General features: G+C 40.9%; 1 protein-coding gene across 5 annotated transcripts in view; it reads left to right on the top strand.

Annotated features, from left to right (window-relative positions):
* The window catches only part of MDN1 (midasin AAA ATPase 1), a 158290-nt gene that overhangs the window by 1312 nt on the left and 131863 nt on the right, over positions 1-25115 (top strand). For all 5 annotated transcript variants that reach the window (XR_014248649.1, XR_014248650.1, XR_014248651.1 and 2 more), the window contains exons 2-7: positions 6462-6688; positions 18501-18725; positions 19081-19188; positions 19269-19461; positions 22279-22521; positions 22763-22894. Coding sequence is in view for 2 of the 5 variants with exons in the window: in XM_082405917.1 (XP_082262043.1) it covers positions 6462-6688; positions 18501-18725; positions 19081-19188; positions 19269-19461; positions 22279-22521; positions 22763-22894 (1128 nt within the window). In the remaining 3 variants the exon portion in view is untranslated. The remainder of the gene's footprint in view (positions 1-6461; positions 6689-18500; positions 18726-19080; positions 19189-19268; positions 19462-22278; positions 22522-22762; positions 22895-25115) is intronic.

Genomic DNA, 25115 nt, shown 5'->3' on the forward strand with positions numbered 1-25115 from the left:
ACCAGGGCTCAACCCCGTGTCCCCTGCATTGGCAGGCGGATTCTTAAGCACTGCGCCACCAGGGAAGTCCTGTTAGCTTCTTGAGAGTAGAAAAAATTTTTTTTCTAATTCCAGTATGTAGACCGTATATATCCTATTGCTTAGAAAACAACAGCAGTATTTTGTGTCTGGAGTAGCTGGGAACTAACATGAGAGGCATTTCTGTTTGGTGACAACAAATGAACATGTATAGCAAAGGGGAGTGGAAGATATGCCTGGGGTTATCTGTCTTGTGATTCCCCCAGGGAAGGGAATCACATAAATGGAGAGGTCTAGGAAAGAAAATGGATTTTTGGTGGGCTGGACTAAGGATAGAGATGATCAGTTTATATGAGCTGAGCTTGTGGTGACAGGCTCCTGAATTATGTATTATGGCTAGACGTATTTTTCTGTAAGTGGGCTTGCATTTAGAACAGAGGTTCTGAAGCTGGGGCTCATGGACCATGGACAAAAGGGGATTTATTTATGATTCTCCACTGCAATTGGATATAAAATTGGTGCTTATGTATTGTGAGTAAAATGAGAAAAATGGTTTGTAGCCGTTTTTAAGAGAATCTGATATTTTGAAGTGCGAACCACTCAGGTAGATTCTGAGACTATATAGTAATGTTAAGGAACTTAAAAGCTACTCGAAAGTTTAGTTGAATTAAGGAGATTGGGACACCTGTGCTTCCCCTTTCTTTGTCTCACGTAATCTGTCTCTTAGATTCAATCCAATCAGAGAGATGTTTTTCAGGTTTGTTCCTTTCCATTTTCAGTAATAGTTTCAAGCCTTTCGCTCAGAGAAGAGTTGATTGTGTTGTCATTCTATTTTTCTCCTATTTTGGGAAGCAAAATAATTTTTACTGGAAAGCAAAGGCTTTTTTTTTTTTTTTTTTTTTTGGCCAAGCCGCGCAGCTTGTGGGATCTTAGTTCTCCAGCCGGAGACTGAACCCAGGCCCTCTGCAGTGAAAGCACGGAGTCCTAACCACTGCACTGCCAGGGAAGTCCCAGCAAAGTTTTTTTTTTTTTTTTTTTTAAATACAATAGTTAGAAATGGATTAGTGCTTATATTTAGCAGCAGTTAATAGACACTATCATTTTTTTCATTTTTTCTTTTTTTAATTATTATTTATTTATTTTTGGCTGTGTTGGGTCTTCGTTTCTGTGCGAGGGCTTTCTGTAGTTGCGGCGAGCGGGGGCCTCTCTTCATCGCGGTGCGCGGGCCTGTCACTGCCGCGGCCTCTCTTGTTGCGGAGCACAGGCTCCAGACGCGCAGGCTCAGTAGTTGTGGCTCACGGGCCCCGTCGCTCCGCGGCATGTGGGATCTTCCCAGACCAGGGCTCGAACCCGTGTCCCCTGCATTGGCAGGCAGACTCTCAACCACTGCTTCACCAGGGAAGCCCCCCAGCAAAATTTGAAACATTGCTTCTCATGGAGTTTGGGATCTGAAGTAAGAATTTTTTAGGATTGTGCTTCCTTTTTTTTTCTTTATCTCAGTTGGTGACACCACTGTTTCTCTATCCAGTCCCTTTTCACTCCTTTTCTGTCACATATAGCCAAGTCCTCCTGATTTTCCTTACTCAGTATTGGATCTGTTCCTTTCGCTTCCTCCCTACTACCGCTACCATCCTACAGTTCTTACTCTTAATTGCACCGTGGAGGTGTTCTTTCCACCACCAGCAAGCAAGTCTCAGACACCAGCTGGTGTCCTACAGTTAACTCAATTCTGACACTGTTTATCTGCAGAAAGCATCATATTCTTCAGGGTAAAGGCTCAGCCCTAAAAGACTTCTCCCACCCGCAACATACCACCGATTGTCACCTGTGCTTCTGATCAACTGGCTATAAATTAGAGGTTCCAATGACCTCTTCCTTGGGTTTGATTAATTTGCTAGAGTGGCTCACAGAACTCAGAGAAATGTTTTACTTACTAGGACAACCAACCCTGAAGCTCTCTGAACCATGTTCTTTTGGGTTTTTATGGAGGCTTCCTTACGAAGGCACAGTTGATTAACTCTCTGGCCGTTGGTGATTGAACTCTCCATCTTTAGCCCCTCTGCCCTCCCAGGAGGGCACGGAACTGAAAGTTCCAATACTCTAATCACATGATTGGTTCTCCTGGCAACCAGCTCCCATCTTAGTGGCTTTCCACAATTCACTGCATTAACATAACAAGACACCTTTATCTCTCTCTCTCATCACAGGAAGTTCCAGGGGTTTTAGGAACTCGGCCAGGAATAAGGTCGAAGACCCGATTTGTCTTTCTTATAAATCACAGAGTCACATCTTACCTCCTTGATCACTGTTTATGTTGAGGAAGAGCAGAGTGCTTAAGAGCATGCGTGGGTACTGGGGCTGAAGTACGGCTGAAGATCAAATCCATTCTCTCTCTCACTTTCTTGTTTTGTTTTGTTTTTTGTCCGCACTGCTCGGTTTGCGGGATCTTAGTTCCCCGACCAGGGATCGAACCTGCACTGCCTGCAGTGGAAGCGCGGAGTCTTAACCCCTGGACCGCCAGGGACGTCCCTCTGTTCTCTTTTATTTAACTGCCTTTGGGTCCTCCCACAAGTTGCTCAACTCTCCTGAGTCTCAGTTTCTTGATATCATATGTATTATGTATGGTAGCCGCTAAATAGTTACAGAGAGTAGTTAAAAGCAGGGACTCTGGAGCCAGATTCTGTGACATGGATTCCTGGTTCTGCTCCTAGCTTTGTGACCTTACCCCTTTTTTATTTTTCAGTTTCCTTATCTGTAAAATGGGGATAATTTTACCTACTTCATGGGTTGCTATGAGGATTAGATGACTAGAATATAGCAAGTGCTGTCTATAAAAGTGGTTGCTGTTATTATTGCTATAAATAAGATTGTTGTGAGATCTAAATGTTGTGAGATCTAAATGTTTGTGAGATCTAAAATGCATGAATCAAAAAGTGACAGAAAAGGAAAAATAGAGAAACTCAAAATTATAATTGGAGACTTTTAACACTCTAGCCTCAGTCATTGATAGTACAAATACAGAAGATCAGTAAAGATATAGAAGACTTGAACACCATCAACAAACCTGACCTAACTGGCATTTATAGAATGCTGTGTCCAGTAATTGCAGAATACATACTCTGCACATCTGGAACGTTCACCAAGATAGATCATAAGATGGGCCATTAAACAAGTCTCAACAAATTTAGGAGAATTGAAATCATACAAGGCATATTCAGTTACCCCAATGAGATTAAATTAGGAGGAAAACCCCTCAAAATGATGCTGGGAAAAATTCCTAAATGTTAGAGATTAAATAAGAAAATTAAAAGAAACTGATGGCTAAAGAAGAAATCACTGGGAGAATCAGAAAATATTTTGAACTGTATGATAGCTTAAACAATTTGTGGGTTGCAGGCAATAACAATTAGAAGGAAATTCATAACATTTAGAGGGAAATTTATAACATTAAGTTCTAATATTTGGAAAAAATGGTTTGAAATTAGTGATATTTCTTAAGCTTCCACCTTAGGAAATTAGAAAAAGAAGAGCAAATTAAACGCAAAATAAATAGAAGGAGGAAAATAATAAAGATGACAGTGGAAACGAATGAAATAGAAAATGGACAAACAATATAGCAAACCAGTGAAACCAGAAGTTGATTCTTTGAAAAGATTGACCAAGAATAAAAGGGAAAAATACAAACTATTAGAAATGAAAGAAGGACACCATTAGAGCGTTTGAAAAGAATAAAAAAATAAGTAACTAATATGAAAAATTTTATGCCAATAAATTAGACAATTTAGATGACAGGAGCATTCAGAGAATATAAATTACCAAAGCTCACTCAAGAAGTAGACAAAAACAAGATAGGAATAGAGCAACACTTCCTCAAGCTGATATAGAGGATCTACAAACACACAGTTAATAAAGGAACAACCCGATTTAAAAATGGGTAAAAGATTTGAATAAATACGTCACAAAAGAAGATAAATGAATGGCTATTAAATACTTCATACCATATACCACTCCACCTACACTAGAATGGCTAAAATTAAAACCAATAATACTATGTGTTGGTGAAGTTATGTAGCAACTGAAGTGCTCAGATATTGCTGGTGGGGATGTGAAATGGTGCAGATACTCTGGAAAACAACTTCTGTTAAACATTGAAAAATTTCTTAAAATTTTATTTATTTATTTATTTATTTTTGGCTGCATTGGGTCTTTGTTGCTGCGCGCGGGCTTCCTCTAGTTGCGGCGAGCGGGAGCTACTCTTCCTTGTGGTGCACGGGCTTCTCAATGCGGCGGCTTCTCGTTGCAGAGCATGGTCTCTAGGCGTGCGGGCTTCAGTAGTTGTGGCATGCGGGCTCAGTAGTTGTGGCTCGTGAGCTCTAAAGCGCAGGCTCAGTAGTTGTGGTGCACGGGCTTAGTTGCTCCATGGCATGCGGAATATTCCTGGACAAGGGCTTGAACCTGTGTCCCCTGCATTGGCAGGGGGATTCTTTTTTTTTTTTTAATTAATTTATTTATTTTTGGCTGTGTTGGGTCTTCGTTTCTGTGCGAGGGCTTTCTCTAGTTTGCAGCAGGTGGGGGCCACTCTTCATCGCGGTGCACGGGCCTCTCACCATCGCGGCCTCTCTTGTTGCAGAGCACAGGCTCCAGACGCGCAGGCTCAGTAGTTGTGGCTCACGGGCCCAGTTGCTCCGCGGCATGTGGGATCTTCCCAGACCAGGGCTCGAACCCGTGTCCCCTGCATTGGCAGGCGGATTCTTAACCACTGCGCCACCAGGGAAGTCCTAAAAAAAATTTTTTTTTAATTAAAAATGAAAGTTTAGGGAATTCCCTGGTGGTCCAGTGGTTAGGACTCCATGCTTTCACTGCCGAGGGCCCGGGTTTGATCCCTTGTTGGGTAACTAGGATCCTCCAAGCCGTGCGGCGTGGCCAAAAGTGTATTATCAAGTTGAGCATACAGTTACTGTGTGACCCAGCAATATCAATCTTTGGTAATAAAAAGATTAAGAGTAACAAAAATATGGGGGGGGGTGGAGAAATTGGGAATTTGGGATTAACAGATACACACTACTATATATAAAATAGATAAATAACAAGGACCTACCGTATAGCACAGGGAACTATATTCAATATGTTGTAATAAACCTATAGTGGAAAAGAATCTGAAAAAGAATATATACATATGTATGTATATATATATATGTACAACTGAGTCACTTTGCTGTACGCTTGAAACATTGTAAATCAACTATACTTCACTAAAAAAAAAAAAAAAAAATAGTAATGAAGGACTTCCCTGGTGGTCCAGTGGTTAAGATTCTGTGCTTCCAACTGGAGGGGCCTCGGGTTAGATCCCTGGTCAGGGAACTAAGATCCCACACGCTGTGCAGCATGGCCAAAAACCAAAAAAAAGAGAGAGAGGAATGAACCTGTGTCTATCAATCTCTTGTACATGAATGTTCATGGTAGCTTTATTGATGATAGCTGGAAAGAGTGCACATATCTATTAACATGTGAAAGGATAAACAAGTTGTGGTATGCTCATATGGTGAAACACTAGTAAGTAATAAAATGGAATAAATTATTAACACTACCTACAAGTACAACTTTGGAACTTTGGAAAAAATTATTATATTTTTGAATATGGTATTTAGGTTGTGCTCAAGCTGTACTCCTATAGATAACCATTTAGTGTCAAAGTCTTTAGGCTATAAATTCATAGCCTTGGGCTTGCTGAGTCAGAGGGTATACACCTCAGGCAATTGAAACCCACTGTCACATTGCCCAGCAGCAAGGGTTGTGCAGACTTGCATACACACAAGCAGTATGAGACCTTTTACATACTTTTCAGTTTTCTTTTTTATGCTTATGGACATACTGAGCCCAGGCACTAGAATTTTATGGTTTATTTCATCTTACATATCAAAGTGTGGCTGTCTGCTTTGGATCTGTCTTGTTTATTAATTAAAATCTGAAGCCTTCATGGGAATATATCATCATTCATTTCCAGGAACTGATTTCTTATCTTTATCCTTTCCTCAAGAGAGTTGGCAGTTTTGCATACTAACTGCACTTTATTTTTTTCTCATTTAATTCCTGTTTTCCTCCAAGACAAAGGCGTTGGGGGAAACACTGGATTCCCTGGAAACTGTTATGACTCTGAAACAGATTACTTTTCAAGGAAGCTGAAGCTATCTAGCATTTTACATGGAATCCTGGTGTCAGTCCTTTTACCTCAAACCCCAGTGGACTGAAACTTATTTGTAACAGCATTTACATTCAATTAACTAATCCTCTATTGCCAAAAATCCCCCACCATGTTTTATAAGATGAACTCAGTTATGAAGTCTGGCAATTGGATGTTTTGATTTTAAGCCAGGACTCTGTTCTTCTGTAGCAGTAGAAATGAAAGTCATTTATGTAGAAATTTTGTTTTGCCTTTCTCTCAGGTGTGGACACCTCAAGATCGCCAGTGTATCTTGAGTACCTTAGCACAGTTACTTCTGGATAAGGACTGTGCTGTGCTGGTTGGCCGCCAGCTGCGCCCTCTCCTTTTGGATTTGCTGGAAAGGAATGCTGAAGCCATCAAAGCTGGGGGCCAAGTCAGCCATGACTTACACGAAAGGCTCTGTGTGTCCATGAGCCGACTCATCGGTAACCACCCTGACGTCCTCCCGTGAGTAGCAGTTTTATTCTTCACGTTTCTCCTTGAGGTGGTAGAACCTACTCTCTCCTGGGAAGTAAGGAGGAGTCTGAGCTGAGATGAAGAGAAAAGGGGAAATTGAGAAAAGGGAGAGAGGAGTGGTACTATTTTATAAAAATAGTCACAGCAGAAGCCGTTTATCCAGCTCAGTTCAGTGACTGACCATTTACTAGGTTTTAAGTCTTGACCATCAAGACAGGTCTGGAAAATATAACCAAGATATCTCCCTGCCCTCAAGGATTCTGTCACCTGGCAAGACATGCATATAAGGCAGATCTAAATGAGTTTTAGCTGAGGCTCTTACAGCATCCATTTCAGATGGGTGAGATTCTTGTTTGCTGGAACAGCTGAAGTGAGTGGGTTACAAGAGCTCTAGTGTCCCTTCCAACTTTCTGTAAATCTATCCACATCCAAAGTGTGATAAGAAGTTGTATTAGAACTGGATTCTGATGCATTTCTCTTTTGACCTGCTCTCTTTCCAACTTGGGCTGCTTCACCCCTCCTTAGGCAACCTCATGGTCCCCCCCTCCCACGAGGTCACCCCAATAATGCTGAACTTAGTGCGGACGCCCAGTTGGCATAGCGCCCTGCAGCCCGGAACTCCTGGCCCAAGCCATCCTCCTGCCTTAGCCTCCCGAGTAGCTGGGGCTATAGGCATGTGCCACTGCACCAGGCTTTCTCAAAATGATAGGTTTGTGTGGAATAGTCAAAAGAGGCAGCTAAATGAGTGTCAGGGTTTTTTTTTATTTTTTTAATCTTTTTTTTTTTTTTAAGAGCTAAGGGTCTGGCTTTTTATTTATTTGTTTATTTATTTATGGCTGTGCTGGGTCTTCGTTTCTGTGCGAGAGCTTTCTCCAGCTGTGGCAAGCGGGGGCCACTCTTCATCGCGGTGCGCGGGCCTCTCACTATCGTGGCCTCTCTTGTTGCGGAGCACAGGCTCCAGACGCGCAGGCTCAGCAATTGTGGCTCATGGGCCTAGTTGCTCCGCGGCATGTGGGATCCTCCCAGACCAGGGCTCGAACCCGTGTCCCCTGCATTGGCAGGCAGATTCTCAACCACTGCGCCACCAGGGAAGCCCGTCAGGGGTTTTTCAATTGAGAAGATAAAGGCCTTTAACTTTAAACATGAATAATGTTCTGTGTACTTATAGGAGCATCTTTTTAAAAAAATTAATTAATTAGTTGATTTTGGCCGCGTTGGGTCTTCATTGCTGCGTGCAGGCTTTCTCTAGTTGCGGCGAGTGGGGGCTACTCTTCATTGTGGTGCGCGGGCTTCTCATCCTGGTGGCTTCTCTTGTTGCGGAGCACAGGCTCTAGGCACACGGGCTTCAGTAGTTGTGGCACGTGGGCTCCAGAGCGCAGGCTCAGTAGTTGGCAGCACTCGGGCTTAGTTACTCCATGGCATGTGAGATCTCCCTGGACCAGGGCTCGAACCCGTGTCCCCTGCCCTGACAGGCTGATTCTTAACCACTACGCCACCAGGGAAGTCCTAATTAATTTTTTTATTGGAGTATAGTTGGTTAACAATGTTGTGTTAGTTTCTGCTGTACAGTAAAGTGAATCAGCCATACATATACATATATCCACTCTCTTCCAGACTCCATTCCCATATAGGTCATTACAGAGGACCGAATAGAGTTCCCTGTGCTATACAGTAGGTTCTTTTTCTTTTTTTCCCCATAAACTTATTTATTTATTTATTTATTTTGGCTGCGTTGGGTCTTTGTTGCTGCGCAGGCTTTCTTTAGTTGTGGTAAGCGGGGGCTACTCTTCGTTGCAGTGCACAGGCTTCTCACTGCGGTGGCTTCGCTTGTTGCGGAGCACGGGCTCTAGGCGCATGGGCTTCAGTAGTTGTGGCATGCGGGCTCAGTAGTTGTAGCTCGCAGGCTCTAGAGCGCAGGCTCAGTAGTTGTGGCGCACGGGCTTAGTTGCTCCGCGGCATGTGGGATCTTCCTGGGCCAGGACTCGAACCCGAGTCCCCTGCATTGGCAGGTGGATTCTTAATCACTGCGCCACCAGGGAAGCCTACAGTAGGTTGTTATCAGTTATCTTTTATATACAGTAGTGTGTATATGTCAATCCCAGTCTCCAAGTTTATCTTCCCCTTTTCCCCCTTGGTAATCATAAGTTTGTTTTCTACATCTGTGACTCAATTTCTGTTTTGTAAATAGGTTCATTTGTACCATTTTTTTAGATTCCACATTTAAGCGATATCATGTGATATTTTGTCTTTCTCTGTCTGACTTAGTTCACTCAGTAGAGCATCTCTTATTATTAGTCTTCGTCAACACAGTAAGTACACTTTGGCTTTCCTGGAAGTATAATCTCTAGTCTAGTCCTTGGATGAGGTAATAAGAAATGAAGGCTTGGGGAAACCATAATTTGTGTGAGCTTTTCTAAAAGAGTAGCAAAAAAAAAAAAATGGGCCCAGTTTGATGGGACTAAAACATATACAGCAAAGTTAAAGATCACCATCGTACGAGGTATCAGGAGCTTATCCTCTGGGTTGATTGAGGATCTGGATTGTGGCCTCACTGGGAGCTTTAATCACTTAGGTGTGCTTGACTGTGGTACAGTTTCACAGGGTGTGCTGACTGTCCTGTGCTTACCCTGTAGGACCGATGCGTGAGTGACTTCAACCCCACTTCTCTTGAGCCTTAGTGGTAGAGTGCTCTAGGGCTGTGCTTGAGAATCATTGAAATGATGGATTGGCTACATCTGCTTTCCCATCAGCTTCAGATTTTATGTTCATATTCAGTGAATGTGAGGCACACTCCTACTTTTTCTTTTCTTTTTGCCAAGGCAGTATATTTTACTTATGTTCTCACCTTGTTCCGGAAATGATATAATGCAGCTACAAAGGTGCCCATGATGGAGTAACTTAAAAACAAGGAAAAAAAAAAAAAGCACCATGTGTAAGTGTGTGTAAATGATGAGTCAATGCATGATATGAAATGAACTATATAGGTAGTGATGTGGAATGGGATTTCGATTTTTAGTTTTAAGAAATGTAGCTGATTAGTTTGGCTCGTGCTGTAAATTTCCTGTTTGGGAATTTACCTAATGTATTAGGAATATACCTAATATATTTAGATAGGATGCAGTCATTTATTCAGTAGGTAAATATGAGTCCTCCCTTTAAGCTCTGGGCCACATCATGGGGGTGAGAAAGTCCAACGTAATGAGTTTCTGTATTTGCAAACAATAGGATACAATACATTAATAGAGGTGTGAGCCAAATACTTAAGGGAAGCAAGGAAATCATTAAACTAAGAAAAATGAGTGTGTTATCCTCTTGGAAATTAGAGAAGGTTTCGTACTGTGCAGATTGTGGAGGAAGAGTGAGGAGTGGAAGAATGCACAGAGAGATGAGATGGGGATGAAAATCTAGAAAAGAGAGACTGGAGAGGAGGAACCCAGTCAGGCTCCCTCGGATCCTAATGGCATTCATTTTCGGGTTCACACCTCTTTCTGAGGCCAGGGTGCGTACCTATTTGGAGTTTCCATCAGGTGTCTCAGTAGTAACGAGGTATTTCTTTTTATTCCCTTGCTTATGCTAGTTGTTCATTACTGGTCCCCCTTTCCCTAAGCTTTTTTGAGATATAATTGACCTATAACACTGTGTAAGTTTAAGGTGTACAGTGTGGCGATTTGATACACGTATTGTGAAATGTTTACTATAGTAACATTAGTCAACACATCCTTCACCTCACATAATTACCATTTTGTTGTTGTTATTTGTTCATTACTGTTTTTACATCTGCAGTCCTTGAATGCATTTTTTACTCTTTGGCAGATTCTTTAGCAGGACTCTGTGAGAACACTCCTGGTCTGTTGATGCTTTCTCTATTCTGATATACTAGTTTAGATTTCAAAGTTCTATTTTTGAAAAATCATCTAATTCTGTTCCTAACTTTCCATTCTTGTGTTCCCGGATTTCTTCAGCTGTAGCTTTGTAGATGGTTTCATATGGCTAATACTACATTATGTGGTGATTTTTTTTTTCCCCTTAGTGTTCTCGCTTGCGTGTAACCTTACTTTTAAGTTCTGATTGTACTTTACTCTTATATTTTGCACCTTTTAGTTCTTTGCTTTTTAGTTTGCTCCCCCTTTCTTGTTTCTCCCCTCTCCCTGGTCCTTGCGAGTCCCTTTAACACACTGTCCTTTCAACCATGGCATGCAAATCTTGTGGAAACTGCCTTTCATTAATGATGAGGACTACAACAACCACTGTCGCATTTTCTTGGCATTGTCTCCAACCCTCAGAGGTTAGGTGTTATTCCCATTTTCCAGATGAGGAGACTGAGGCTCAGTGATGCTAAATAACTTGCCCAAAGTCCCTTTGCTAGAAAGTGGCAGAGCTGGAATTCAGTCCTAGGTTAGCTGCTTCCAAAGCCCATGCTCTTTTTTTCTACTTTGTGGTGCTGCCCACTCATCCTGTTGGAGCCATTCACGTATTTGTTGACTGATTTACACAGAACTTGATCTGAACAGCATGTTATAGCTAATGATTATATTTATACTCCCAGGAGGGAAAGAATACAGCAGTCCCCCTTTATCTGTGGTTTTGTTTCCCGTGGTTGCAGTTACCTGAAGTCAGTCATACCCAAAAAAATTAAATGGAAAATTCCAGAAATAAACAGTTCGTAAGTTTTAAGTTGCATGCTGTTCTGAGTAGTATAATGAAATCTTGTGCTGTCCTGCCCGGGATGAGTCATCTCTTTCTCTAGCATATCCATGCTGTATTTGCTACCCACCCACTAGTCACTTAGTAGCCATCTGTGTTGTGGTATTAAAGTGCTTGTGTTCAAGTAACCTTTATTTTACTTAATAATGGCCCCAAAGCACAGGAGTAGTGTTGCTGACAATTTGGATATTCTGTGCCTGATTTATAAATTAAACTTTATCATAAGCATGTATGTATAGGAACAAAGTGTGTATGGAGTTCAGTACTATCTGTGGTGACAGGCATCCACTCCGGGTCTCGGAACCCATCCCCCGTGGATAAGGGGGGGACTACGGTAATCACCTAAGTTCCTTTGGGTTGTACTGGGTTAATTTCTTGGCTTCAGTTTCGCATTTGCTGTCAGTTTGTCCTGGACATGTGGATCCACATTAGTGCTATGTCTTTGATTGGAAAGAGCAATAATAGGTGGTCCTAGTAATGGTCTTTTGTGAACAATAGCAGGTGGAATGCTATGGTAGAGCATGCTTCATGTGTAAAGTGCTGTACATATATGGACAATCATGCTGAAATCAGGCTGACATAGAGTGGAATGAGGGACCAAAAGTAGTTAGCTTTTATAAACCTCTGCTTCAAAACTGTGTTCAGGAATGTTGTAAAGGTAACACACACTTAATTTTAGACTTTTTTCTCCCCTTCAAGAATTATTTTACTTATTCTGGCAGCATTCTTCTGAGGAAAAGAACATCCTCTTTTAATTACAAAAGCAGTATATTCAAGTAACACTCAATAATACAGAATCGTAAAAAGCAAAAGGTCCTCTCTCTCCACCCAGAAATCCTACTGTCCAGAGATAACTGCTATGTTTGGTATGTTTCCTCCCAAATCCCTTTTCTTTTTCTTACTCTTGCACCCATCTGAGATTGTGCACACTGATATATTTACGTGCACACATTTTAAAAATAGCTTTATTGAGATGTAGTTTATATACCACGTAAGTGTACAATTCAGTGGTTTTTAGTATATTCACAGGTATGTGCAACCGTCCCCACAGCAAATTTTAGAACATTTGTGTGCATATTTTCAAAATAAAATTTTAATAAAATCTAAAAACAAACATTTGACTATATACTAATTTTAATAAAAACACATATTAGAATTTTTAACTTGCATCTTGTTTTTAAATTTAGTCACATATGGACATCTTTGCATCAGTAAATAAAGTTGTTTTAAAAGTTGTGTAGTATTTTACCACTTCTTATCCGTTTGTTGGGCAATTAGGTTGTTTTTGAATTTTTGATGTATAACGTGACATTGAACATCCTTGGGCATGAAAATCTGTGGATCTGCTGTGTGAATTAGGAGTGTGGATTTTGGAACAGAATGGTGGTATTTTAGTAATAACACATATTTATACAGGCTTTAGAGTATTTAAGTAAGTAGATAAACATTATCTTTTTAATCTTTGTACTGTGACATATTCAGGCACTCTTAGTCCCATTTCAAATCTTTAGAGGGTTGACTAAGTTAACTAAGTTGTTCTAAGTGTCAGAGCCAGAACTGGACCACAGGTCTTACTTCTAGATGCTGAGTTGCCCAAGTAAGTGGCTGATCCAAGATTAGACGTTTAACTGGATAGTGTTTCTTGTTGCATTTTAGACCTTATGACTCTTTGTTTTATCCCAGGAAAGAGACCATTCTCCATAGACTTCGAATATTCTCCAGGGAAACATCTGATCATGTTATTCTCTGCCTAAGTATGCTTTACTGGTCCATCCATCACTGCCTGGATCAGAATTTTAGAGCACTTTCTGAAAATGATGGGTCTCTAGAGAAAAGGGTGCTGTAGTCACCTAAGTTCAGGAGGGAATATCAACCCATCCTCCTTTTGTATACTTACAGTGGACCACAGTCTGTTTCCCCTATGGGGAAGCCTTCTACTACACAGGTTTACAGCCATTGCCAGTCCGCTCTGTTCATTTCCCCTTATCGTCAAAGACCTCTTGGGTCGGGTTGATGACTTGGTTACTGCTTATCTCCTACATGTTTGTTGCTGTCCATTGATTCCACGTGCACTGCCAACACCAGCTGCCCATGAGCTAGTGGACGACCAGCCTCCCACACCACAGCTGCCATGTCTCTCTTCCAAGCCACAGCTGAATCTTTTTTTTTTTTCTGGCTGTGCTGCTCGGCATGCAGAATCTCAGTTCCCCAACCAGGGATTGAACCTGTGCCCCCTGCAGTGGTAGCGGGGAGTCCTAACCACTGAACCACCAGGTAAGTCCCCACAGCTGAATCTCCTGAGACCCAGTTGTCCAGTCTCCTTTAGAATATCATGAGCGTTAATGTACAAAGCCTTTATTCCTGTTGGCCTGGCTTGCTCATTGAAGTCCAAGCCTTCCCACCCATCTCCTGAATTCTCATTTTGTATCATCCCACCCAGCTGACATCCAGGCCTCTTCCCTCACCCAAACCCTTTCCCTGCGTGTGCTCCATAACCTGCACACTCCCCTGTATACTTAGCCTCTTCTCTGAATGTTACTTTTGCTTCCTTGTCTTCACTGATTTACGGTGGTCTTGATACTGTGTCTGTGTTGGTCCTTAACCGGGAAGGGAATCTTTAATCGCACCCTCCACATCCCTCACAGTCTGCATGTTTAATGGGTGTCCTCCTTTCTGTTCTGTGAAGTGTTCTGGACATTCTTGTTGCCATGACACCTGCCATCTTCTGCTTTATTTTCTGTTGCTGCTTTCTTGTGATCACTGATGAACTTCTGAGCTCCTCTTCCTTCTTTGAAGAACTTGGCAACTGGCCCATCGTCTTCTTCCCCACCCCAGCTCCTGTGTCACACTTGGAATATCCATGCAGTGCTGACTCCGTTGTTCCTTGACTAGTTAATCTCCAGTGGACTTCTGTGTTCATTTCACCTACTCTGCTCACTGCAGTGGTCACACCCTGGGTCTAGCTCACATCTGCACCACCACCTTACAAGTCACTGGCTCAAACGCTCCGTTCCCAGACTGCCATCTCCTCTCCCACTAGTTCACTCAACACACTAGCCTTTCTCCTCACTGGGACTGCCAATCCTTTCTTCCTGTTAATCAGCTCTTTCCAGTTTGTACCTTCCTTATGTGGCTTAAAATTCTATTTTTGACCTTATGGTTGCTGTCTTTCTATTAATATCTGCTTTTTTGTCTGTCGGTTCAGTGTTCTTATCTATCTAGAAAACCCCAACTCTTGATGAATCCACTTTCTTCATGTCTGTAGTAGAGCAACTGAATCACAAATCTGATTGTGGAGTTGGAAAGCCTGGATTCAGATAGCCTCTTTACGCTTAGTAGCTTTGTGACCTTGAGCAAATAAACTAACCACTTCAGTTTCCTTAGCCTTACATTTGGGATAGGAATACCTACTGTTGACATACTCCCTGTTCTAGTCCCACTTCATAGTAGACCTGGGTAATGAGAGTACAGAAAGAGCTAAACCAATAGCTTTCATTGTAGACCAATACATACAGGGCACAGAGGAGTTTGCTTTGATTCCTTTTCAAACTTCCTGGGTTTCCTTCTACTCAACATGCCAAGGAGTACAGTAGAAACAACAAGGATGTGCTTCTACATCATTTACTATCTCAATCTACTGAGAATCACCATGTTTGCAGTATACATAAATTCTGTAGAGTATGTTTAAGTTTTTAAAGTTTATTTTCATTCTTAAAAATGCACATACTTTTTTTTATTATGGTAAAAAAAAATCATAAAATTTGCCATCTTAACCATTTTTAAGTATGCAATTCAGTAGTGTTAAATATATTTGCATTGTTGTAAAACAGATCTCCAGATGTTTTTCATCTTGCAGTACTGAAACTTTATACTCTCTAAACAATTCCCCTGTGCTCCTTCCCCCAGCCCCTGGGTAATCACCATTCTGCTTTCTGTATCTGTGAATTTGACTACTTTAGATACCTAATATAAATGAAATCATACAGTATTTATCCTTTTATGGTTGGCTTACTTTACTTAGCGTAATGTCCTAAAGGTTCATATATGCTGTTGAATGTGACAGGATTTACTTCCTTTTTAAGTTTACACAGTATTGCATTGTATGTATATACCACAGTTTTATTTATTCATCTGTCAAAAGACATTTGGGTTGCTTCCACTTCTTGGCTATTGTGAATAGTGCTGTTATGAACATGCGTGTGCAAAAATCTCTTTGAGACCCTGCTTTCAGTTCTTTTGGCTATATACCTAGAAGTGGGATTGCTGGGCCATATGGATAAGTGCATCATGTGATTCACTGTATTTCAATCTGTAATTAAATTAGTATGTTTGCTTTGTGGTGAGAAAAAGATATACTAGGTTTTTTTTGGTAAATATTTATTTATTTATTTGGTTGTGCCAGGTCTTAGTTGTGGCAGGCAGGCTCCTTAGTTGTGGCATGTGAACTCTTAGTTGCAGCATGCACGTGGGACCTAGTTCCCTGACCAGGGAACAAACCCAGGCCCCCTGCATTGGGAGCACAGTCTTATCCACTGCGCCACCAGGGAAGTCCCTATTTATTATTATTTTTTAAATAAAATTTATGTATGTATGTTTGTATGTATTTATTTATTTATGGATGGATGGATGGATGGATGACTGTGTTGGGTCTTTGTTGCTGCGCGCAGGCTTTCTCTAGTTGTGGCGAGCAGGGGCTACTCTTCATTGTGGTGTGCCGGCTTCTCATTGTGGTAGCTTCTCTAGTTGCGGAGCACGGGCTCTAGGTGCGTGGGCTTCAGTAGTTGTGACTCACAGGCTCTAGAGCACAGGCTCAGTAGTTTTGGCGCATGGGCTTAGTTGCTCCGCGGCATGTGGGATCTTCCCGGACCAGGGCTCAAACCCATGTCCCCTGCATTGGTGGGTGGATTCTTAACCACTGCGCCACCAGGGAAGCCCCCCGTTTTTTTGTTTTTTTTTTTTAAAGGAACCTCTGTACTGTTTTCCATGGAGTTGCACCATGGTATCCTGCCAACAGTGCACAAGGGTTCCAGCTTCTCCACATCCGTACCAACAGTTGTTAATTTTTTGTGTGTGTCTGTGGTTTTTTTTTGTTTTTGGCCACGCCATGTGGCATGCGGGATCTTAGTTCCCCCACCAAGGATCGAACCCATGCCCCCTGCAGTGGAAGCATGGAGCCCTAACCACTGAACTGCCAGGGAATTCCCTCATAGTATTCCTTATAGTCTATTTTATTTCTGTGGCAACCGTAATGTCCCCTCTTTCATTTCTGGGTTTTTTAAAAAAATTATTTATTTATTTATTTATTTATTTTTAGCTGTGTTGGGTCTTCGTTTCTGTGCAAGGGCTTTCTCTAGTTGCGGCGAGCGGGGGCCACTCTTCATCGCGGTGCACGGGCCTCCCACTATTGTGGCCTCTCCCATTGCAGAGCACAGGCTCCAGACGCGCAGGCTCAGTAGTTGTGGCTCACGGGCCCAGCTGCTCCGCGGCATGTGGGATCCTCCCAGACCAGGGCTCAAACCCACGTCTCCTGCGTTGTCAGGCAGACTCTCAACCACTGCACCACCAGGGAAGCCCTCTGTTGTTTTTTTGAGCCTTCTATTTTTTTCTTAGTTAACCTAAGAGTGTATCACTTTTCTTGATCTTTTCAAAAACCAACGGCTTAGTTTTGTTGATTTTTTTTCCCTGTTGTTTTTCTAGTCTGTATCTCTGCTCTAATCTTTACTATTTCCTTTCTTTTGTTAGCTTTGGGTTTAGTTTATTCTTTTTTTAGTTACTTGAGGTGTAAAGTTAGGTTGTTAGCTTGAGATCTTCTAAAATATACATGTTTGTAGCTATAAACTTCCCTCTTACCATTGCTCTTGCTGTATCCCATAGGTTTTGGTGTGTTGTATTTTTCTTTTCATTTGTTTCAAGGTCCTTTCTAATTTTCCTTGTGACTTCTTATTTGATCCATTGGTTGTTTAAGAGTGTGTTGTTTAATTTCCACATATTTGAGGATTTTCCAGTTTTCTTTCTGCTGTTGGTTTCTAGTTTCATTCTGTTGTAATATTTTGTATTATTATACAAAAGGTATTTTGTGTAATTTCAGTACTTTAAAGTTTGTTGAGACTTGTTTTGCGTCCTTACATGTGCCCTATCCTGGAGAATGTTCCATGTGCATGTGAGAAGAATATATATTCTGCTGTTGCTGGGTAGAGTATTCTGTATGTGTCTGTTAGGTCCCTTTGGTCTATAGTGTTGTTCAAGTCCTCTGTTTCCTTATTGATCTTCTGTCTCATTATTCTATCCATTTAAAGTCTGTTTTGACTGATATTAATATAGTCACTCCTGCTCTCTTTGGATTACCATTTGCATGGAATTTTTTTTTTAATCTCTTCACTTACACCCTGTGTGTAGTCTTAGATCCAAAGTGGGTTTCTTGCACATATCATACAGTTTGATGCTGTTTTTTTTTTTTATATCCATTGAGCCAATCTGTGTCTTTTGATTGTGAGTAAACCATTTACATTAAAAGTAATTACTGATGCAGAAGGACTTACTATTGCCATTGTTAATTATTTCCTGTATGTCTTGTAGCTTTTTGTCCCTCTTTTCCAATCTTACTGCGTCTCATGAGGATCACCTCTTCATCTTTTAAGGTGCAGCCAAAGCATCTCTTCTTGACTCTCCCAGGTTCAGTTGAATCTGTTTTCTTTGTGCCTCTCCTTGTTTCTGTGACTTTCTTCCTTCCTAGATAGCAAGCTCCTCAAGGAAAGTATCTTCTTGGTTTTGTATCTCTAGGACTTAACACAGTGTCTGAAACACAGTGTCTGACTCATAGTGAGAAGTCAATAAATATTTGTTGAAAATGAGTTTATTTTCAGTAGTAAACACTTGTGATAAGTTCTTGTGGTTTTTGTTTCCTCTTAGATATCTCATGCTGCAATTCTGGTTCCTAAACTTGAACAGAATATAATCTTAGGACTAGGTGGCTTTAAGCATTCATCTCTTTTGGTTCTCAAACCCTTGGGAGTTACTGTTATGTTCCGTTGTCTCATTAAGTGGATATGTATACTTCGATATTCTTACCAAGCCATGAAAGTTCTTTTTCTTTCTGAAGGTTTGCCCTGAAGTATTTCAAGGACACTTCTCCAGTCTTTCAAAGACTCTTCCTAGAGAGCTCGGATGCAAATCCAGTCCGGTATGGGCGCAGGCGGATGAAGCTCCGGGACCTGATGGAAGCAGCTTACAAGTTTCTGCAGCAAGAGCAGTCTGTGTTCCGGGAGCTCTGGGACTGGAGCGTGTGCATCCCACTCCTCAGGAGCCATGACACCTTGGTCCGCTGGTGCGTAGCTGTTGGGCTGTTCCTGTGCTTCTAGTGTGGGGATGGTTGAGGGAGTCTGGAGTTGTGTGCATGAGGAGGGAAGGGGAACCTTTTAAAAGGCGTCATTTTTGTTCTGGTCCCTTTGGGGTTCTTATTCCCTTTCACGTGTCATTTCAGAGGGAAATCAGATGGTATGAGTGGAATTCCATTGTTTTGTGTTCCATTAGGTGAATTTATTTTGCCTGATTTGTGTTTTCTCCCCTTCCGTGTGTTAATTATAAGATTTCCTTTTCTAGTGTTCAGTTGGCTAGCAAATTTTCTTTATTCTTTAGAATCAGCTGCAGGTCCTGAGTTTATATACTTTGGTTTTCTCCAGGTACACAGCCAATTGTCTTTCTTTGGTCACCTGTATGAATGAAGAGCACAAGTTATCATTCCTTAAGAAGATTTTTAATAGTGAGGAACTGATCCATTTCAGGTTAAGGTAAGCAGGAGCATTCCTGGAGATCTTGATGTGGCTTTACTGGGCGTTAGAGTAGTTGATGAGATCCTCATTTTCCTCAGGTTACTAGAAGAGGCCCAGCTGCAGGACTTAGAGAAAGCCTTGGTGTTGGCCAATCCAGAAGCCTCCCTTTGGCGTAAGGAGAAGGAGCTGCAGTATTTACAAGGACACCTTGTTTCAGCTGACCTCTCCTCCAGGGTGACTGCTGTCTGTGGTGTGGTGCTGCCTGGGCAGCCGCCAGCCCCTGGAGAGCAGGTATGTTGACAGCAGTGGCGTGTGTGCCCTCTTCCATCCAAACACTGAGTGTGCATCTTTCCTTGGCTGGGCTCTCTGTTCTAGGTGTGAGCCAAATCGAGTTTGCCAGGTTACTGTTGCACTTATAGAAGTGTTCAAGGAGAGAGTAAGAGAAGTTCACCCAGGACCCTCCTCTTTGATAGTCACTTTGTCCCTATTTAGTGTGAAGTCAGAAATTGTAATGATGCCTATGCAAAAGCTTTTAACTTTAGCAAAGCTCTTCCATGTATGACCTCATTTACTTGCTACAACAGCTGTTTGAAGTTGGGTGGCCCATGTTGTGATACCATATTTATGTAAAACTAAGGCAGAATGACTTGCCCAGGACCTGTGGGCTGTCCTTTGGCAGAGATGGAGCTAGGCCCAGGTATAACCCCCCAGCCTCTTTCTGTCAGAATATTCTCCTTGCCTGTTGTGTGAGAGGCTAGCATCTGTAGTGAACTCTTGCCCTGCCATAGCAAATGACCTTTCCAAGAGTGTGCCTCCAGACTACACTTTGGAAAGTCTTGTAAATCAGAGTCTGGTTCCATAATCTGGGAACATTGGGAACCAGTCTGTTTTTCCCCAGCAGTCTTTAGTCAATTGTCACTTTGTCTGATGGTCAGACCCACCCAGTTTTCTTCCTGGAACAAGTCCTGAGTCATTCCTTGAACTATCAGTTTGTATCTGGGAAGTACAAAATTAAAAAGGTAAGTATAATATAGATATAAAAAAGTGCATGTCTTAAGTGTACAGCTGCATGATTATTCATAAGCTAAATATATCTGTCACCAGCACTGAGACGCCAGCATTTCCAAAGCGCCCTGTGTTTCCCTCTGGTCAGGAAGACCTCCCCACCCCTCTTTAACCACTCTCCTAACATAGATTAGGTTTGGAGCATTAGAACATTAACTTAGGGAAGGATTCTGGTTGGGGTAGGCTTGATATACTGGGCGGCAGTGGCAGAGCACTGGGACAGAAGTGCAGAATGGAGCTACAGCCCAGCCTGCCTGACAGTTGTTAAGAGTAACAGCTCTGCAAAAAGTTCGAAAACTTCCAGCCCTGAATCTCATTTTGTCCTCACATATCTTTAGGGGACAAGCTATGTTTGAGAATTTACCATTCCTTGAAAGTTAATAATCATTGCACTTTTCCAAGAGGTCCTTTTTTCTGCGTCATATTAGGTCCATTGTTATTAAAATTTGTTTAAATTGTGGTAAAATGAATGTAACATTTACCATCTTTACCATTTTTAAGTGTGCTCTTCAGTGGTGTTAAGTATATTCACATTGTTAGCAAACTCCAGAACTTTTTCATCTTGCAAAATTGAAACTACCCATTAAACATATTGGGTGCATTATTATTATTATTATTATTCTTTTACTTTTTGTTATGGAAAATGTTAAATGTATTCCAAAGTAGAAACAATAGTGTGATGAACCCACATGTACCCATCATTCAGCTTCAGTAATTATAAATTCATGATCAGTTATGTTGCATTTATATTTCTGAACACTGTCCTCACACCGTATTATTTTGAAGCAACTCCCAGATACCACATCATTTCTTACCTATATATAGGCATACCTTGTTTTATTGTGCTTCTCAGATATTGCATTTTTTTTTTTTTTTTTTTAACAAGGTTTGTGGCAACCCTGCCTTGAGCAAGTCTGTTGGTGTCATTTTTCCAACAGCATTTGCTCACTTTGTGTCTCTGTGTCACATTTTGGTAATTCTTGAAATATTTAAAACTGTTTCATTATTTATATTTGTTATGGTGATCTGTGACTGGTGGTCTTTGATGTTACTATTGCAAAGATTACAACTTGGTGAAGTCTCAGATGATGGTTAGCATTTTTAGCAATAAAGTATTTTTAAATTAAGGTATGTACATTGTCTTTAAGACATAAAGCTATATTGTACACTTAATAGACCACAGTGTAGTGTAAACATAACTTGTATGTGCACTGGGAAACCGAAAATTTTGTGTGACTTGCTTCATTATGGTATTTGGTTTATTGCTGTGGTTTGGAATTCAACCTGCAAAATCTTTGAGGTATGCTTGTAGTTTAGTGTATGTACATATGTGTGTGTGTGTGTGTGTGTGTATAAAAGGAAAGGACTTTATGCAAACTATTATATATAGGATGTATATATAATATAAGGGAACTATATTCAGTATCCTGTGATTAACCATAATGAAAAAGAATATATGTATAGCTGAATCACTTTGCTGTATGGCAGAAATTAACACAACATTGTAAATCAACTATACTTCAATAAAATTTTTTAAAAAAAGAAAAAAAGGACTTAAAAAAAAATTCCCAGAACTCTTTATTACACCTGGAAAAAATTGAACAGTTTTATAGTGTATCCTTTTAGTGTCCTTACTCCCCTGATGGTCTCATAAGTGTATTGTACATTCTTGATCTTAGACGTGAAATCCTAGAATATGGTAAGATAAAGAAAAACAAAAATCCAGTCATGAGAGATGAGGTTTGCTCCCATCCCGTGTGTCAACTTTTGTGGCTTCTTAAAGTTTGGGAGACTTTTTCTTAAATTTTTTAGTGAGTTCCCACCCTTCTCCCCAGAGTTGGAGTAGTGGGGAGAAAGGAAAGTGAAAAAGTCAGATCCTTACTTTGGATAGCATACTTGTTGTTATTATAGGTCCTGTACTACCAATTTATTCGCAGAGGTTTATGTAAAAGCCGGTGGAAGCACTGTTGTAGAAATTAACCTGTGCCCTTTGGTGGAAAGACTCTTCTTGATATGCCTTTTATTTTTCACTTGCCTCCGTAGGCCAGTAGTAGGAGTTCTTCTCGGGAACAGGAGCTGGCCTTTAGGTCTTACGTGCTGGTTGAGTCAGTCTGCAAAAATCTTCAGACCCTGGCTATGGCAGTGGCTTCTCAGAATGCTGTGCTGTTGGAAGGACCAATTGGATGTGGGAAAACTTCCTTAGTTGAACATTTAGCTGCAATGACAGGTAGAAGGAAGCCCCCTCAGCTTCTCAAAGTCCAGCTTGGAGATCAGACCGACAGTAAGGTAAGTAAGAAGTGGCAGATTTTGGTTGGTGAGCATACTTGTGAATATTTGCATTAAAATATTGTTTTTGCTAAGAGAATATGAGAATAGTTATTGGTCTTCCTCATAACTGAGGGGACCACGCTGTAAAACCTCAGGTACCTGTTATAACCCTGTGGAAGTTTAATGGAACTAATCGCAGGATGTAGCATTGGCTCCTCAGGTGTGTGGCTTCAGTAATTACTTTGTCTTCTTTTTGCAGATGCTGTTGGGAATGTATCGCTGCACAGATGTCCCAGGAGAGTTTGTGTGGCAGCCTGGCACCCTGACACAGGCGGCCACAAATGGACACTGGATCCTTCTGGAGGATATTGACTATGCCCCCTTGGACGTGGTATGTCACCTCCCTAGTAACTCGCTAATTTCTTGTCTTTGAAGAGAATGAGAATTGTGTTAATAGTGATTCTGGGGGATTATTTAAACAACATAGGTATTTCATTAGAGATGGTATGTTGGTTACCTACCTAATCTGGTTTGAGTTCTTGGATTACTGGGCTGATCTCTTGTTTGATAGAAAATTATTAAAATTCTGCTTGTACTGTTTCCTTTAATAGTTGAATATGTGATCAATTTCACAGTAGTTTTTTTTCCTCCTTTAGTTGAAAATATGACCAATTTCACAGACTTTCCGAGAATAGGCTTGGTGGGAAACATCTTAAGCCATGCTGCATATACACTGAGAACTTTGAGACCCAGCTCCCTAGCTATGGCATTTGTAGAGCAGTGGGCTGAGGACAGATGAAAGAAGAGATGATATAATAAGAGCCTGCTTGTCTTTGTTCCATTAAGGAAAATAAACTGGATGTATATTTTTGACTTCAAAAAGATCACTTTTATATGTGTATAAAATTTAGCTATGGAGGCAGTCCATGTTTATTCTGTATTCTGTAAACTATGACCAAAAAAATGTATTGCAGAATGAAAAAAATCTTCCTTTGGGTAGATTTTCCTGAGATTGGTTTTAATTTTCTTTTACCGTGAACCCTAAAGCTACCTGTATATGGACTCTCCCCTCTTGGATTGGAGAGAGAGAGGAGACAGAGAGGGGGGAGGGGGAAGGAGAGGTGGGAAAGGTCTTTAGGTTTAGGGGAATGTATGGGGAAGGAGGGGCTGTAAATATGTGTGTGTCTTATGACACACACATATTTTAGAGTCTAGTGAGGTAAAGATGTAATGGGGTTATTGGCTTAGTTTGACCACCATGTTCTAAGATTTTAAGGCTCAGTTTTATAGGGCTGGAAACTCAGATTTCTTAAGAAGCCCAGAGCCAAGGATGACTACTACCAATGAGACTTAAAAATAAAACTGAATTATAAACTGCAAGGCCAACTTAAAAGTATTTGTTGAGTCTTAGCGCTTTCTATAGCTCTCTTTCCTGGGAAGTTTTTTCAGACATCAGGGTACCTGGGAAGTCATTAGGGTTATGAATCATAGAATTTGAGCCAAAGAAGGTAGATGAACATAAGGGATATTCCATTCAGGTCATGATGAAGCCTAGGGATCTATCCCTTTGCCATAGCCAAGTACATTCTTTGATGACCAGGTCCAGATTTCAAGACCAAACAGTTAGTTTCTGTCTTGATCTTCCTTGGGCAACGTCTGGTAAACATCAGAAAATTTTTGTACTTTGAGTTCCATTTTGTGTAGACCATTCCCCTTCTGTTACTATCAATACATTTGGTTCCAGAGGGTATGCTGTTCAGTTGATTTAAACTTCATCATCATTATAGTGAAGTTGTGTTTATTTTAAAACATACCTGGACCCTTGATTATTATTTTGTTATTTCCAGAACTTCTCAGCTAATTGCTAACTAATTACTATTTTAAGGTAGCTTTTATGGCTTTTATAGATCTCATTCAGGATGGTTGTCTTTTGTTTCAAGTTTCGGAGTTATCTTGGAGTTGCCCCTATAATATTTTTCCTTTCATCTCCTAGCCATGTATGAAATAAGGGTGCTTAATACATTTACCTTGATATTTTAGAGCCTTCTTCCTTGGCTCTTTGTTCTTCTTACTGTTTTTTTTTTTTTTTTTTTTCTCAAACTTCTATAAACTCACATCCCCTAGACCCATATGTCTAGTCCATACTTTTCTTGAAAAATCTCTACTTGGATGTTCCTTAGCAGGTACAGGTTCAGGATGTTCAAAGTGAACCTTATCTGCTCTTTCCTGCAACAGCCTTTCCTGCCACACAGTTACCAAGCCAGAACTTTGATGTGTCTCCTTCCTCTAGTCTCCCATTCACTTAGTCTGATATTGCTTAGTACTTTTTCCTTATCTCTTATTCTGTTCCCTCCTAGCCCACTGCCTTAGCACAGGCCTTCTTATTTTTATCTATCTGTCTGTCTATCTAATCTATCCTGCCATCTTACCTTTGTTACCTGAATGGTGTCCTTTTTCGCTTCTTTCCCTCCAGACTGGCTCTCTTTCAGTTTATCTTCCATATTGTTGCACAGTTCATTCTCTAAAATAAAAAATAGGTTTTTCTCCAGACTAAAATCCTCTCAACAACTTCATGAAAAAAATTCAAACTCCTTAGCTCAGCACAGAAGGCC

This window comes from Balaenoptera borealis (genome assembly GCF_965194805.1).
Source record: "Balaenoptera borealis genome assembly, chromosome: 9".
Lineage (NCBI taxonomy): Eukaryota > Metazoa > Chordata > Mammalia > Artiodactyla > Balaenopteridae > Balaenoptera > Balaenoptera borealis.